At 40.6% G+C, this 15185-nt stretch overlaps 1 protein-coding gene across 2 annotated transcripts in view; it reads left to right on the top strand.

Annotated features, from left to right (window-relative positions):
* The first annotated feature begins 1656 nt into the window (after positions 1 to 1656).
* The window catches only part of LOC148347876 (zinc finger protein 385C-like), a 54977-nt gene continuing 41448 nt past the window's right edge, over positions 1657 to 15185 (top strand). Inside the window, exon 1 of one of the 2 annotated variants that reach the window (XM_088323869.1) lies at positions 1657 to 1754. In XM_088323869.1, the coding sequence (XP_088179995.1) occupies positions 1712 to 1754 (43 nt within the window). In that variant the 5' untranslated portion in view covers positions 1657 to 1711. The remainder of the gene's footprint in view (positions 1755 to 15185) is intronic. The other variant, XM_088323870.1, reaches the window with a different exon arrangement.

Genomic DNA, 15185 nt, shown 5'->3' on the forward strand with positions numbered 1-15185 from the left:
GTTGAAGCGACCTTCTTTCATGCACGACACAAGGTTTCACAGTCTCTCGGTGTATTACCTGCATTCAGTAAACAAAACGATACAAAAGTCAGGGGCATCTGTTCACGACTGCAATTATCTAAAACATTAAAGATACAAAAAACGGGTCATCACTCAACAGGCCGCACCTCGTGGCGTGTTTGCATCAAAACACGTTGCATCGTCGTTTCAAGCTGTATTGCCTTACTTCTTATTTAGTGCTTTTTTAATATACATCATTTAGCACAACTTATATATCTTTATATACCAAAATAATTTGCGAAAGCAGCTCATATATCTAGCAAAATATGCATTTTTTTTATCCAACCGATATTGGGCACATCTTACCTTCAGCGCCATGCAAATTCACTGAAGCTACGGCAAGCGCTGAAGCCCATAAAGTGCCAAAGGAAAAAGACAGTCGCAGACGCCCATGACTTAACGACTAAATGAGCTACCGGAATATTAACAGTAATACAACAAAAACACCGATTTTCTGAGAATTCCCAAAAACATTCAAAACAATCAAATTTCAACTCTCTTACACCGTCATATTAGTCTGTGGTTTGCAATCATCTGTGCAGCTCTTTGTGATAAACAAATAAACATGACTTGACATGAGACAGTTCTCAAAGTTAAAAGCAAAAATGTTTCAGCCCCACTCTTATAGGAAAAAGGCTTGGATTGAACTAAAGGTAAAATGAAACTCTTCTGGGAACTCTCATTACAAGATACAAGAACGGATCTCAATGAACAAGAAACTTTGGTTAAAACTGCACACAGCTGGATTTTGAAGGTTGCCTGAATAAGGGTGGAAGTACTGATACAAAAGGATACAGCAAGTCAATACTTCATTCAAATGTTCTGGTGAATATACTTGTGAAACTTTGTGACCTTTTGCCACATTTCAGACTTCAAACATCAAGATATAAAACTGTCATTTTTTGGTGAAGAATCAACAATAAGCATCTCTGATTTCTCCTTGTATGAGCTGAAAATTGAGGGTGGCGGCCTGATCTTGGTCGATTTGCAGTGGTCTGATACTCCTTTCACTTCGATATTATTGCTTGAACGGTGCTCCTTGGTATGTTTAAAGCTTGGGAAATCTTTTTGTATCCAAATCCAGCTTTAAACTTCTCCACTACAGTATCTCGGACCTGCCCGGTGTGTTCCTCGTTTTCACGATGCTCTCTGCGCTTTAAAGAGACCTCTGAGACTATCACAGTGCAGGTGCATTGATACAGAGACTTGATGACGCACAGGTGGATTCCATTTATCATTGTTAGTCATTTAGATCCACATCGAATCATTCAGGAATCCTCACTGAACTTCTAGACAGTTTACTGCACTGAAAGTAAAGGGGCTGAATCATTTTGCAGAACCCACTTTTTCGTTTTTCATTTGTTAAAAAAACCTCTGAACCTAAAATCTCCTGTTTCTACAACTAAAATTAAAATAAATATAAATATGTTCTCAGTTTCTATGAATTTACATATTTAGAATGGAAAATGGCGCTGACGTTAACGCACCATCCCCAAAACGTGTCATCTATGTGGACAACAAGTAGTGAGCGGAATCCTACGTCCGAGCCGCGGCCATGTTGGATGTGGCAATCAGAGCGAGAAAGAGAGAGAGGGGGAACCGTGAGCAGGCGGCTGCCGAGTTCAGACTCAGTAAGGTCGAGAGCCGGGAAATGGACACCAGCAGCGGGGAAACCGAGGGGCCACAACCGGCAGGTAGGAATTACTCTTCCACATTTATACTTTCTTATTTTAAATTTCTTTTTTTTTATAAGCATAACTCGTTAGTGGGTTTAATTCCTCGTTTTTGGGGTGGAATGATCTCAACACTAATTGAAATATCACGGGAAACGGAGTAACACAAGTCAGGCAAACTCCTTCATAAAACTGTTTTTCTGCCTTAACTTAATGCGTTTGTTATTTAAAACATTTAAAAATTTATATAATTTAGTTATTGTCAAATAATACGCTGTAGTGCGTTTTAACCTATGACTGTCTTTTCCTTCCTATCAAAACAATGCTAATAATGCTTCTGGCTAATTGGTGCAAATGGCGTGTTATTATCTTAGGAAAACATATTTTATTCGTTTAAATGTGTGTATTCTAAAGAATATTATTTTAAATCGGAATCGTATTTGGGATCATTTATCACACCTGTCTACGACCACGAAGATAAAAATCTTCACCGGAGGCCCTTTACACTCAATTGTACTTTGTTTTATTTATAAATTCCTTCAAATATACAAACATTTCTTTTGTGAATTATAAAGTATTATTTTAAAATGGAATGGTAATTGTGATCGTTTTTTCACTCCTGTCTTTGTCCTCGAAGAATTCTAATTGGGGTCGTCACGATTTACTGTTTTATACTTCATGTTCTATTACTTTGTAATTATTTTCTATAAATAACTATTCGAATCAAGTCATTTATTTGTATATTATAAAGACGAGTGCTGTTTTAAAATGGAATTTTATTTTTGATCGTTTATCACACCTGTCTTAAAGAAGGCTGTTGACTCATTTCTAGTTTCTTTTATGACTTCATTAAAATTGAAATTAAAGTGAACTCAATAATTTGTGTATCATTAAGAGGACTACTGTTTTAAAATGGAATTATATTCGTGATATTTTACCACATCTGTCTTTGACTACAAAAGAAAAAATGGGGTCATTTACTCATTTCTAATTTGTGTTGTATTACTTTGTCATGAAATGACTTTAATAAACATTCAACATAACTAAATGCTTTTTGTATAATTAAAAAAACAGGATTGTTTTAAAATGGAATTCCTGAAAGTTGTTTGCACCTGTCTTTGAGTACAAAGGAAAAAGGGGGTGTATTAACTCAAGGTTATTTGAATCATTTCCAAGTTGTGTTTTATGACAAAATAATTCAAACATTCAAATAAGCTAAATGTAAATGCAAACTTAAATGCATATTTTTTAAGATACGATGGGTGATATTTATTGAACAATGCTAAATGATACATTCTAAAAAAAAAGCTGTGTAAAGCAGTGGAGGCTAACATAAGGGCCATGGGCCACCGCAGGAGCTTTTGAATAATTATCGAAGGTCATAAAAGGCCTCAACTCCGGAACCTGCAAACAGACATTAAAGACGACCATTTTTTGGATGCATTCAGGATGCTTCTGATTGCAATTAGCTCCCAACCGATTGAAGCCGAAGGAGGCCCACTTAAACGCCCCGCTCGGCCCGCATCATCATCCTCTTTTCAATGACCTTCCGGCCCCCGACTCCGCTAAACGGTGCCGAACGACGCCCGCCAGCTTTCGTTTAGCATTTTCCCCTTTTGTCAAACAAAGGAAAAGGTGCTCTCGATTTATCAAATTCCGCACCCACTCGTCGAAGCGTCATTTTCACCTGCCCGATGCTCCTCTTTTGGGGCGTAGGTGTGCGTACACGAGGGCCCTGCTCCATAATACTGGAGGATGACACATATGTCATGTTGTTTTTTCTCTTTCTAAGCTAGGAATATTTTACCGCAACCGTATTGGCGTTGGCGTAATACTGGGAATTTATTCTGAAACAAATCCCCCCACTGTGGATTTGATAACAGTGACTGTTCTTTTGCTCAGAAATGATAAATATATGTCGGGAGTCCTGCTCCGGGGTCTTTTTCCGGCTCATTTGTGTCAAAATGGGTTGCTGAAAACGTGCGGGATACTGTCGCACTGTTAATTTTGTGTGTGTGTGTGTGTGTGTTGCCTATTGTGCTGAAGTAAGAGCTTGCAACTGTTTCTGGTTTGTCTCGACAAATATAAAATCAGATCATGATCAAGAGCTTTTCTCATTTTTGATTGTATAGTTGGCTTATAATTCTATCGGGCAGTAACTAATCATTTTCATTAATACATTACTGAGCCTTATCAATGTCTTGTATATTTTATTTTATAGGGGTGAGGAATTAATTTGGCCTTAAATAGAAGTCATATTTTTTGTGATACCAAAAAAAACATAATTTTCGTCCATATTGCCAGTTCAAAGTGTATATTAAAATCAATATTTGTGTCTTTTTATTGCAACATCCATTTTGGCCTGGTCATCCTGGAAGGGGGATGACCTCATGTGCCGTCCCTTCTCAAGGTTTCTCCATTTTCTTCATGTTGAGGTTTTTCAGTTTTTCCCTGCCCTCATGTAGGTTTTAGATCAGGGGATGCTGTCATTATGGTCTGTGCAGCCCTTTTAGATTCTTTGTGATTAAGGGCCAAAAATAATAAACATGACTTGACTGAGGTTTTGAGTTTTTCGTTGCTCTCATGTAGGTTATAGATCAGGGGATGGTGTCATTATGGTCTGTGGTCTGCGCAGCCCTTTGAGACTATTTGTGATTAAGGGCGTCACAAATTCACATGACTTGAATTTTTGTTATTTGTATTTGCATATACTTCTATAAACATAATTTACGAGCCTATATTTATAGGACCACAAATACATTATACCTGAAGTAATATGTATCATTTCAAATATTTCTTTTATGATATTGTCTGCATATCAGTAAATAATCAATGCTATTTTTAGGATACACGTTCTCTTCAAATTGCATTTACATTTCCACTCCAAACTCTTGTTGTGCAGTTGACATATCTTCTATCATTTGAAGAAATGTGCACTTTTGGTCCTTGTTTTTCCAATTCCAAATGGCATTTAAGATCATTTTTCTTATTTGTACATAAACATACTTCTGTAAAAAATATGTAGCCTATATTCAAATGACCACAAACACATTACAATTAATGATTCATACTATGATGTTAGCTACTGTATTTAATAGTAAATATCAATGTTATTTTCGGAAGATGACACATACTGACGGACAGTTTTAATAAGAATTTGGTTCTGCAAGAAGAAGTCGGCCATTTGTTTGGGGTGTGGCATTTTTTTTAACCTTTTTTTCTTTACCTTGTCTTTTAAAATGTCAATTTACATTTTTTATTTTTTTTATTTAGATTTGCACCACACTGTGAAAATATATACCATGTGACTTATTTTTGTGTTGTTGTTGCTGCTAAATGTGATTTAGCAGCTTTTTCATTGCACTATTGTTATGATGCATTATTTTTATTATAACTTACTAATCACTACATTGTAAATTAGTTTTGCCTTTTTATTCTGATAGTCTTTTATTTATTTATTTCTCTTTATGGTCTTTTTTACATGTTTAACCTGGATCGCAGGGTCTACGTTCACAACATTGTTACAGATGACACTAAAGACAATGAGTTTATAAGGAGTATGGTGCGTATGTAGCTTTCTAAGAACACATTTCAATAGTAATATTCATCGTTTCATTTTTATTCCGCTAAAAAGACAAAGCACGTAATCAGTGGTCCTCTCGTGTATCAGGGATGCGGCATTCCTCGCGGCCACGACCGAAATTGCAAAAGTCGCCCAGACGACCTCGGGCCGACCAATGGCGGCCGAGCCGAATTTTTTCCCGCATTCGGTCCGCGCTACTTGCGTTTGACTCCCAGCCTCCGTCTCGGTGAAAAACATCATCTGTGAAATTGAGATTAACCAAGTGGAACAGTATTGCGACGGGAGCAGCTTGAGCCGCAGTACACGCCTACGCGACCCCCACTGCCCGCCCCTCGCTGCGTATATGGACCACGATCACTTTGTGTGAAAACATCATATGTTATTTCGACGTCCATTCCGACCCGAACGGGGCGTTGACTCTAAATCAAGTAAACAAAGACTCGACGCATATAAAAACGAGCGCTTGAAACGATCGGTAAGTATGGTGCATCGTCCCTGCGACTCGAGCAGCCATTTTCTATCGCGGCGTTTGCTTCGCCATCCTTGCCGGTACTCCCCCTCCCCTAGATGTCTTGAAAAAGCCGTAATTACCGAAATTAAGGCGAAAAAAAATCCAGCCGTTGTCGTTGTTATCTCAAAAAACGAGGTTTCGAACGGAACGCGCGACTCCCGAAATTACAAACGGAGACGGCGCGTTTGCTTATCGCGGCAGACCGGCGAATCCCCCGCACCCTACCCCAGACCGGGCAAAATGGATTTTTGTGTAGAGTGATGGTAATGGCTCGTCTTTGGGCTGTGTCATTACAAATCACATGACAGCCTGCCCGTGGACTGATAACCGGGATCTTGATTCTGCAGCTCACGAGATAGAACCGAGGATGGGGGATGGGGCTCGCCCCCCCAAACAAACCACTGCTCCTGGCGAGAGCCCATCTTGGAAAAAATAAGGCGCGACCGATGAGAATTTGGATGCATTTAATTCCCCCTTTTTTTTTTTTAATCGACCGGATTTTCTGCACTACAAAGGGCGCCGGTTTACAAGGCGCACCCTTTTGTTGATATTTTTTTTATATGTAAATAGGATCTGACTATAAGACGCATGTAATTAAAACTACAGTATGGGCTTAGGTTGCACAAAAAAACGATTGCATGGCTAGATCAGTCGGACGCAACGGGATTTGAAACTGGACCGCAGCGGGGTAGAGCAATGCTTTGAAACCAGTGTGCCGGGGCACACTAGTGTGCCGTGAGACCTTGTCTCGTGTGCTGCTGGAATTTGCCCAATTTTATCTTTCCCAAAAAATCGGGCCATTATTCAGTATTTTTGCTATCTTCAGACGAGGAACTGTAACAGTCATCTGTATCAGTAGGTGGCAGTAGAATTTTATATGCATTTTATCTACTAATGATCTGCTCATGAGGTAGCACAGTACATTTAATAACTGAATTTGCTTAACAAAGTGGTTTAAGATTGCACTGTAAAAAATAAAAACATAAATAAAGCACATCATTCTTTTCTATTTTAAGTATCATTTTCTTCATTTTGTATACTAGTTATCTGCTTGTGAGGTAATACAGTGAAATATTTGACATCACTTCATTTTCAAACATTTCCGACGGACGGTGTGCCTCGGAACTTTTTTTTATCAATAAAAGTGTACCTTGTTTCAAAAACGGTTGAAAAACCCTGGGGTAGAGTGCCGTATCCAATCCATCAGCCCACAAGGGATACAAATGACATATGAAAAGGCATTGCGTTTTGCCATATACGGTAATTTAATGTGCCTGCAGCGCAGACCAGCAATTAATAGAAGTGACGGATAGCACTAAGCCAGGTCCTACGTAGTTACAGTGTCCATGTATCATACGGGCAGCCAAAACAACAGCGAGTGACTCTTAAGTTGCTATTCTTGATAGCATTGCCGTTTCTTCCTTATTATGTAAACTTTCAAGAGACAGTAGAAAGGGGGTCTCAATTATTTTACACTGTTATATTCATTGCATCAAGTTGTCCAAAGATGCTAATAACCTTGTAAGAGTGGATGCAAAATGTTGGCGATCTATGAGGATACCTGGAGCCCTGTACCTACTACGCATAGAATAGATTCAGATTGGTGAGAGATAACGGTATATAAGAGAATATGATAATTTAGTTTCACTTCATTTACGAAATGCCACCTTCGATGGTATTTGTTTTTGTCATATGTTAACAAGGTTGCAGTGACAATACTAGAAGAAAGTGCAAGTCAAGTGGCCGCAGTAACTTACTAACGTCTCTTTGTGACAAATAACCGACCCAACAGCAGCGCCATGAAAACAAAAGACTTACTGTAGAACAACTCACTTTGTTCCATTTTCATCGATCCTATGCACGTTGAGTTGATGGTGAAGCCGCTAGCATGCCACGCTCGTCTCTGATACAAAAGGGGCCGGGCTGTCCTCTCCCTCGCGTTCTGATTGGCTGAAATCGAGCGCTGTAGATCTAGAATTGCAAGTATAAATCTGGTTCTGGATGCCTTGATTGTCAAATTGTTCGCAGCAAGGCTTTAGGGCTAGGACCTTAGCTTGGCCTTTTGGCCGAGAGTAAGTGTCCTGGCTCCTAGGCTTTGTAGCGTATTATGAACTGACCGATAATGGATAATGAATAACGAAGATAGAACAATAACCCTTAAAAACCCCAAACCCCCTGTTAATTATGGTAGACTGAGAGGGAGTCTGAGAGAGTCTGAGGTTGCAAACACACGACCTCATACAGATGTCAAATTGTATTCGTGCTTATGCTTACTTTGCACAATGTTGACGCATATTGCCCTAATACCATCACAAAACTGTATGTAACATCCTACATGCCCAAATTTCTTGTGTATATATTGTGTAAATTATAACCTTTCTCTTCTTTGTTCCTTCATAGTGTGTAAATTATAACCTTATCTTCTTTCTTCTCTTATCTTCTTTGTTTTCTTTTATCCTCACTGTTAAATGTGAAACTGGAGTGCCACGTCCAATTTCATTGTCACAATATGTTCAACCCGTTTTGTAACAATGACAATAAAGGCATATTCTATTCAATTCTATATTGGTTTAAATAGGACTTACAAGTTTTATGTCGTCATCAAACTACTTTTAGCCATGGTACCATGGAGAATGGAGAGACAAGAAAAAGCCATCATTTTATGTTTGTAATAGTCCGTAGTTTGCAATAATCTGTGGTCTGTGCAGCCCTTTGAGACTCCTTGTGATAAAGAGCTATACAAATAAACAATGTCAATAAATGATTTTAATCATTGCCGCACATATTCAACAATGATCGTCACTACAATGCTTAGTTTGAGCTGAGATCAAGTGAAACAAAATGGTTTACCTTTAACCACTTTCTTTTTTCTCCATTCTCTAACATTTATACCTGGTACTCTGATTAGAAATAGTGTGATACAGAGATAAAAGCAAATGCATTTTCATACAGCATCTATGTCCCCGGCGCTCTCTCTGGTGGCTAGGCTTTGGCCCTCTCAGTGTCACTACCTGGGTTCGAACCCCGTTGCCATTATTGTTATACATTAATATTTTTCGACTGATAATAATAATAATAATAATAGTTTCCTTTGTATTGTCATTCTTTGTAACAATGTACACAGAACGAAATGTCGATACACCTGACCCGTTGTAGCGAGTCGATGCAGCCGCAGCCAACAGAGGGCGCCGCCATTATACCAATTAGGTATGTCTCGGCCGAGGCGCGAACCAGCGACCTCCCAGTCTCAAAGCGGGCACACTACCATCTAGGCTACTGAGCTGGTTCATAGTTGCACAAATATTGTCATTGACTGGTATGCATATTCAATTTCATCAGTAATGTTACTGGATTATAAGGGACAGTTTTTTAGTTGGGCCGGAAATTGTGGTACCTTATTGTCTAAAAAACATAAAAAACCATGAACATAAGCGAAGGCATTCCGCCTAGCAAAAAACGGGGCAGGTGCCCTTTATTATTGACTGATTTTTCCATTGGCGGCGGCGTCCTATTGCCTTTTTAAAATGGACCCCAGCCACACACAAAAGACTCACCCTGCAGACCAAATGAAATGGCCGTTAAATGAGGTAGCCATTATGGCTTTCAATGCTCCGCTGATTTTTGTGACGTTTCCCCCCCTCCTGTTTCTCCCCGACCGTGACTGAAACAAACTGGGGGGGGGGCCCACTGCAGGTAGGCCATTTGCTTAAATGCCCGCTTATAATCACCTCTCATCTGTCTGAGGCTGAATTTACATTTGATGTCAAAGGACACATTTCTTATGTATAGAATGTGATATTTGGGTTTACCTTCGCTAAACATAGAAAACAATGTAAAAACAAAGGAGCAGTGACAACACGACAGATATCGTTCATATATTTGGTTTTATCTGTTAAATATAGTTCTAGAATATTGATGAAAAAACAGAAAATGAATGTTATTTTACGACATAAATAAATTTCACACACACACAAACTCTCGCATGTAAACCAAAAGTGTCGATTTCAGATCAATTTCCAGTATTTATTGTAGATTATCTTTCCTGGAATTACTGGTATTATCATCCAATACCATTTCTTGGAGGAAAAAACTTTCAAATAGCATATTCACATCATATTTGATCATTTCTGCCTTCATTATCATTTGTTTTGTTTGGGCACAATCTTTTCTGATTGGTAGATGGGCTAAATTATATCCAATGCTGAAATGACTCAAGTATTGATAAATGAACGATTCACCAACTATTTGCATTATCCTTGTTTCTAGAATACTAAATCAGTAGTGAGTCCAAACACGTATTTGTTTTATTTTTTACAAAATACTAAAAAATGATGGATTACTTTATCAACTATTTTGAGGGTCAATACCAAAAGTTATTATTTTTGTAATATGTTAGTGACTTTTTAATTTGGAAAATATGGTAATAATCAACACATTTCCCTGTTTACCAACATCATTTGTAGGGCGAAGCAGTGATTTGAATGAATGTTTCTTACAAAATTGGAAATACACTGTGTCAAGAACCAGAACAGGATCAGGACCCAAACGAGTGACGTTTCTCACACAAGCTTTTATTTGACGGGAAACGGGGAGTCATGCGCGTTAGGTAGCAGTCTGGCGTGGAAAGACAGAAAACCAGAGACCGACGAGATCAATACCAATTGTCTGATTGGATATTGGACAAATGGGGTCGATACCGGACAGGACGGGACAGACAGGATCGAAATTGAAACGTAATATCAAAATTAAACGGGGCAAACTTGACGGGAACGAAAACTGGAGAGAATAATAACCCGGACAAAAATAGACGGGAACGAAACTGGAAATCAATATTAAACGGGACAAAATAAACGGGAACTCTACCGGGCAGGAAATACCAACAGGAAATAGGACCGAGTCAGAACCCACGTCTTGCGGGGCAGAGTTTCGTTGAAGGACTGACCAAGAGAGAGTCGGAGCACTGAGCTCAAATAGACAGAAAACCAATCTGTCAATGAGCCGCAGCTGGCGGCACTTGGGCGGGGCCATTTGGGCGCCATGGCAACCTTGACAGTTTGAATTGAAAATATTTTAATTGTATCTGTTTCAGTGACGAATAAAATAAAAATGTCAAAAATAAAATATTCATTTGCTTCTGCCTTAATCCATTATGGTGACAGAATTCTAAGTCAAATCGCTTTGAAAAAAGCCTCAAGATAATTAAAGTGTGCCCTGTGACTGGCTGGCAACCAGTTGAGGGTATCCCCTGCCCACTGCATGAAGATGGATGGGATGAGCTCCGGCACCCCCGCGACCCTACTGAGGATAAGCGGTGCAGATAATGGATGCGTGGCTAATCAAAGTTGTGTTTGATTGATACGTTTCCTGAAAGCGCTCACAAAAACTAACTTGCAAAAGGCTCACACACACGAAAAGAAGTATGAAATCCGCCGTGGTGTCCTATTCTCAGATCTAATGTATAACTCCTTTCGCTAAACAGAAGATTTATCGTTGGCATGAAGTCTTTACTCGCTGTTATTTGTACACAAATAAAACTAAGCAATCTTATTGTGGATACAATATTGATATCCACAAAATTCCTTCCACGGTTTTCCATACCTCTAAAATTGACAATGATCTGCTGGCTTCTGATAAGAATGTATTCAATGCAGATTTTGGATGTATTTTGCGCTTAACCCGTAGCGCCCTAAGAAGCCGGCGCGATCATTCAGACAATTAAGCCCATTTACTTAGAGACTGAACCTAATTAAAAAAAAATCAATTTACTTTTAACATGTCGGGGCTCTAAAAGGACCGGGCGTAGATAAGACATTCGGAGGACGGATGGCTTTCTGGGAACGTGAGCGATCTTATCTGGCGTTGGGATGATTTGGTATTGGATTTATTCACCTTTGCGATGCGTTTTTTGCTGAAGGGTAAAGCCATTTCATCCTGGTTTAGAAAAAGCTGACATACGACACATACGCTTTAGGCACAACAGTTAATCAGCTGTTTTTTTTAATCTACTTCTAAATCATTTCATTTTTTTTTATTGCACCTAAAAACTTGTTTGGTGCCGAGTGGAAATTAAAATCTGTATTTATGGTTGATTCAATTTTGGTCAGTCCTTCTGCGAACCTCAGTTTACTCTCGGCATGCTTTTTCGACCCTGGTTCCCGTTTGTTCCCCGGCTTCGACTCGTTTCCGATCCCGACCACGTTTTTTGCTCTCCTGTCCCGGCGACTGACCCGTTTTCTGCGTTCCCGACACCGCTATCGCTCGCCACGGAAGTTCTACTTCCGCGTTCAGAGAGACCTGCTTCCTGCGCCCAGCCACCACCGGATGGTGGGTGCGACCGACCCTTTCCTTTCTTCCAATAAAACTGAGAGAAACGTAACGCAAGTGGGTTGGGTCCTGTCTCCGTTCTGGTCCCGATACGCAAATGAGCTAATCCCTCTTCCAGGATGACCAGGCTGCAATGGATGTTGCATTAGCAAACACTAGAAAAAAAATAATTAAAGTATAATATAAAATGCAAAATAAAAAAGAAAATTAAAAAGGATGACCAGATTGCAAAGGATGTCGTATAACTAACATTACACTGCTATTAGTCAAATGTTCTGAGAGTATATATTGTTTAAATAATAAAAGAGTTCAGGGATTTATTTTCCTCTATACAGTAAATTATTCAAATGCTTGAATTTGGGGTAAATGCTAAAAATGAGAGTGCTTGAAAATGTCGCTGACTCTTGGCTCTTGTATTTAATGGCAGCTGGCTTTAGTTGTACGGCATTGTTATTGTATTGGCCCCCGATAAGCAGGTCGGCGCCTTGCATGGCTGCTATTGGTGTGTGAGTGTGTGTGGGAATGGGTAAGTGTGAAGCACATTGTAAAGCGCTTTGGGAGGTCTTCAATGACTTGAAAAGCCCTATAGAAATGCAGGCCATTTACCAAATCAATTTGACCAATTATTCGGTTATTGATAAATCCGAATCATTTTCGTAAATCTAGTCTATGTCGTCTTTTGTATTCTGCTACCTTGAGCGGCGTAACTCTGCGGCCGGTGAGCACAGCTCCTATTATTAATAGGAGAAACATTAACGCTCCAAACATCACACTACCGAATGTCAAAAGCCGGCAGCTCCATTATTAGATCTGAATATGTAAATCCCACAGAGAGTTACCTATAAAAAGCCCCGGGCGGAATTTCCGACAAGGACTATCGGAGTGCTCTCGGCACGGATCCGAGGTTGCGAGCGAGCGTTTACATTTGGAAAGAATCTTTTGGCATAGCGGGCTTATGACACTTCCTGCCCGCTTCTTGACAGCTCCCGGAATGGAAGCCACGGCTAACGCTCCACGCCGAGGACGCTAGCTCGGCGTTTGTCACGATCTGACCGGGGACGCTCCGACTGGCCCTCGGGCGCAGATTTCCTCACCTTGTAAATGCAGAGCGATCGGCGGTGGGTGGAAGGAAATACAGAGGCACCAATGACGATGACTCGTAAAAAGTCTACTCTTCCGTGTCATCTATATTGTCTTCATATAAAGTGCCATGAAAGAGTATTTGCCCCCTTCCTAATTTCTCTGTGTTAGATGGATAGAAAGATAGATACTATATTCATCACCGTAGGGAAATTCACACTTCCAGCATTATCCTTTTGTTATTAAGTTTAACAGGATGGCCTCGGGGTGCTGTGTTGTAGTTTAGCCACAGCGGAGTGGATGACGTCACACGCTAGGCCAAAAGTTGGACGTCCCTGCGGCAGATGGAAATCTTTGTGTGTAGCGAAGATAGAAGCAGACACTTAAAACAATAAATCACAAAAAGAGCGAAATAACAGCGAGCTGCTGGCGCCTATGATAACGACAATGACTAAGAAAAAGTGTACTCTTCCGTGTCATTCGTATTGTCTTCATATAAAGTGCCGTGAAAAAGTATTTGCCCCCTTTCTGATTTCTCTGTTTTATGCATATTTATCCCTCAAAAAGGTTTCAGAGCATCAAAACAATTTGAGTATCACACATAGAACAACCAAGTAGATACAAAATGCACTTTTGAAATGTCGATACTGTCACAAGCCAGGAACGGAGACAGGACCCAATAGCGTTCGTTTTACTCTGTTTTTATTTTTAAAAAGTGAGCAGCGCTCGCATCCACCATCCGATGATCGTCGGTCACGGGTAGCTGATGGCAGGAACGCGGAAGTGGCGCTTCCCCGTCGAGCGAGGGCGTGATGAGGGGGCCCTATTGTGGATGCAGAGCCGGAGCTAATGTGAAGGCTAAGCGCCTAGCAGCGTTATTAGTCTTCGGTACCGTCTGTAATCATGGTAACTCTCTACCAAATAAGAGCGAGGAACTGGCTGTACTGGTGAAAAACATCAAAGCGTACAGGGAGTGTAGTTTGCTGTGTTTTACGGAAACGTGGCTCACGTCTAGCATCCCGGACGCTAATGTGGAGCTACCCGGAGCTACCCGGCTTCAGCGCTGTTAGGGCAGACAGAGACACAAAAGCCTGCGGGAAGCGGAGAGGAGGCGGACTCGCTATTTAGGTGAACGCGAGGTGGTGTCACCCTGGGCACAAAGATTTCCATCTGCCGCAGGAGCGTTGAACTTTTGGACTAGCGTGTGACGTCATCCACGCCGCTGTTGCTAAACGACAACACACAGCACCCCGAGGGCATCCTGTTCATCTGTTAATAAACAACAAAAGGATACTGCTGGAAGTGTGAATTTCCCTACAATGATGAATCAAGTATCTATCTATTATTGTGAGGAGAGTGAATGATTCTCAAAGCGAGTGTGAAATCCGATAAGCTTTTGTTTTGAAGTTTCTGTTGTTGTGGCTAATGAGAGGTTAAGGACTGTTCTGTTCTGCTAAAAACGGAGGTCACATCCCTATTGCAGCCTTAGGGTCCACCCAGATGGTCCCTGACAGATGCCCACAATTGCTGTTGTCCTTGGTTGGGTTGCCGTGCTTCCCTGCGGCGAAAAAAAAACAACCTCCAATGTTACATTTTTTCTCTTGTTCTTTTCCCATTTTATTTATTTATTTATTTTTTTACCGACGACTATCCAGAATACCTGCTTTGCGGTTGAAATCCCCTTCACGGGCTTCGTCCTCCTATTCTTCCCTGGCTGTGTTTATCCGCAGATAAAGACATTCTTCTCTCCGAGTTTGTGGTCTTTACCTCGGTAACCTCTTATCTCCCCTCTGCCGCCACGTCGCTCTTGTCCTTGGCTCAATGCTGCGTCCTTTACTCCACTGGATGCCGGCCAAGGGTTTTGCGCCACCCTGAGGTGTCCGCTCCTTTAACTCTCCCGCTGTGTGTCCTGTTACTGGGTAGCCAGCACGCCAGGAACTCTTCACCACCATTT

Source organism: Urocampus carinirostris, chromosome 19 (genome assembly GCF_059441175.1).
Source record: "Urocampus carinirostris isolate Australia breed hairy pipefish chromosome 19, RoL_Ucar_1.0, whole genome shotgun sequence".
Classification (NCBI taxonomy): domain Eukaryota; kingdom Metazoa; phylum Chordata; class Actinopteri; order Syngnathiformes; family Syngnathidae; genus Urocampus; species Urocampus carinirostris.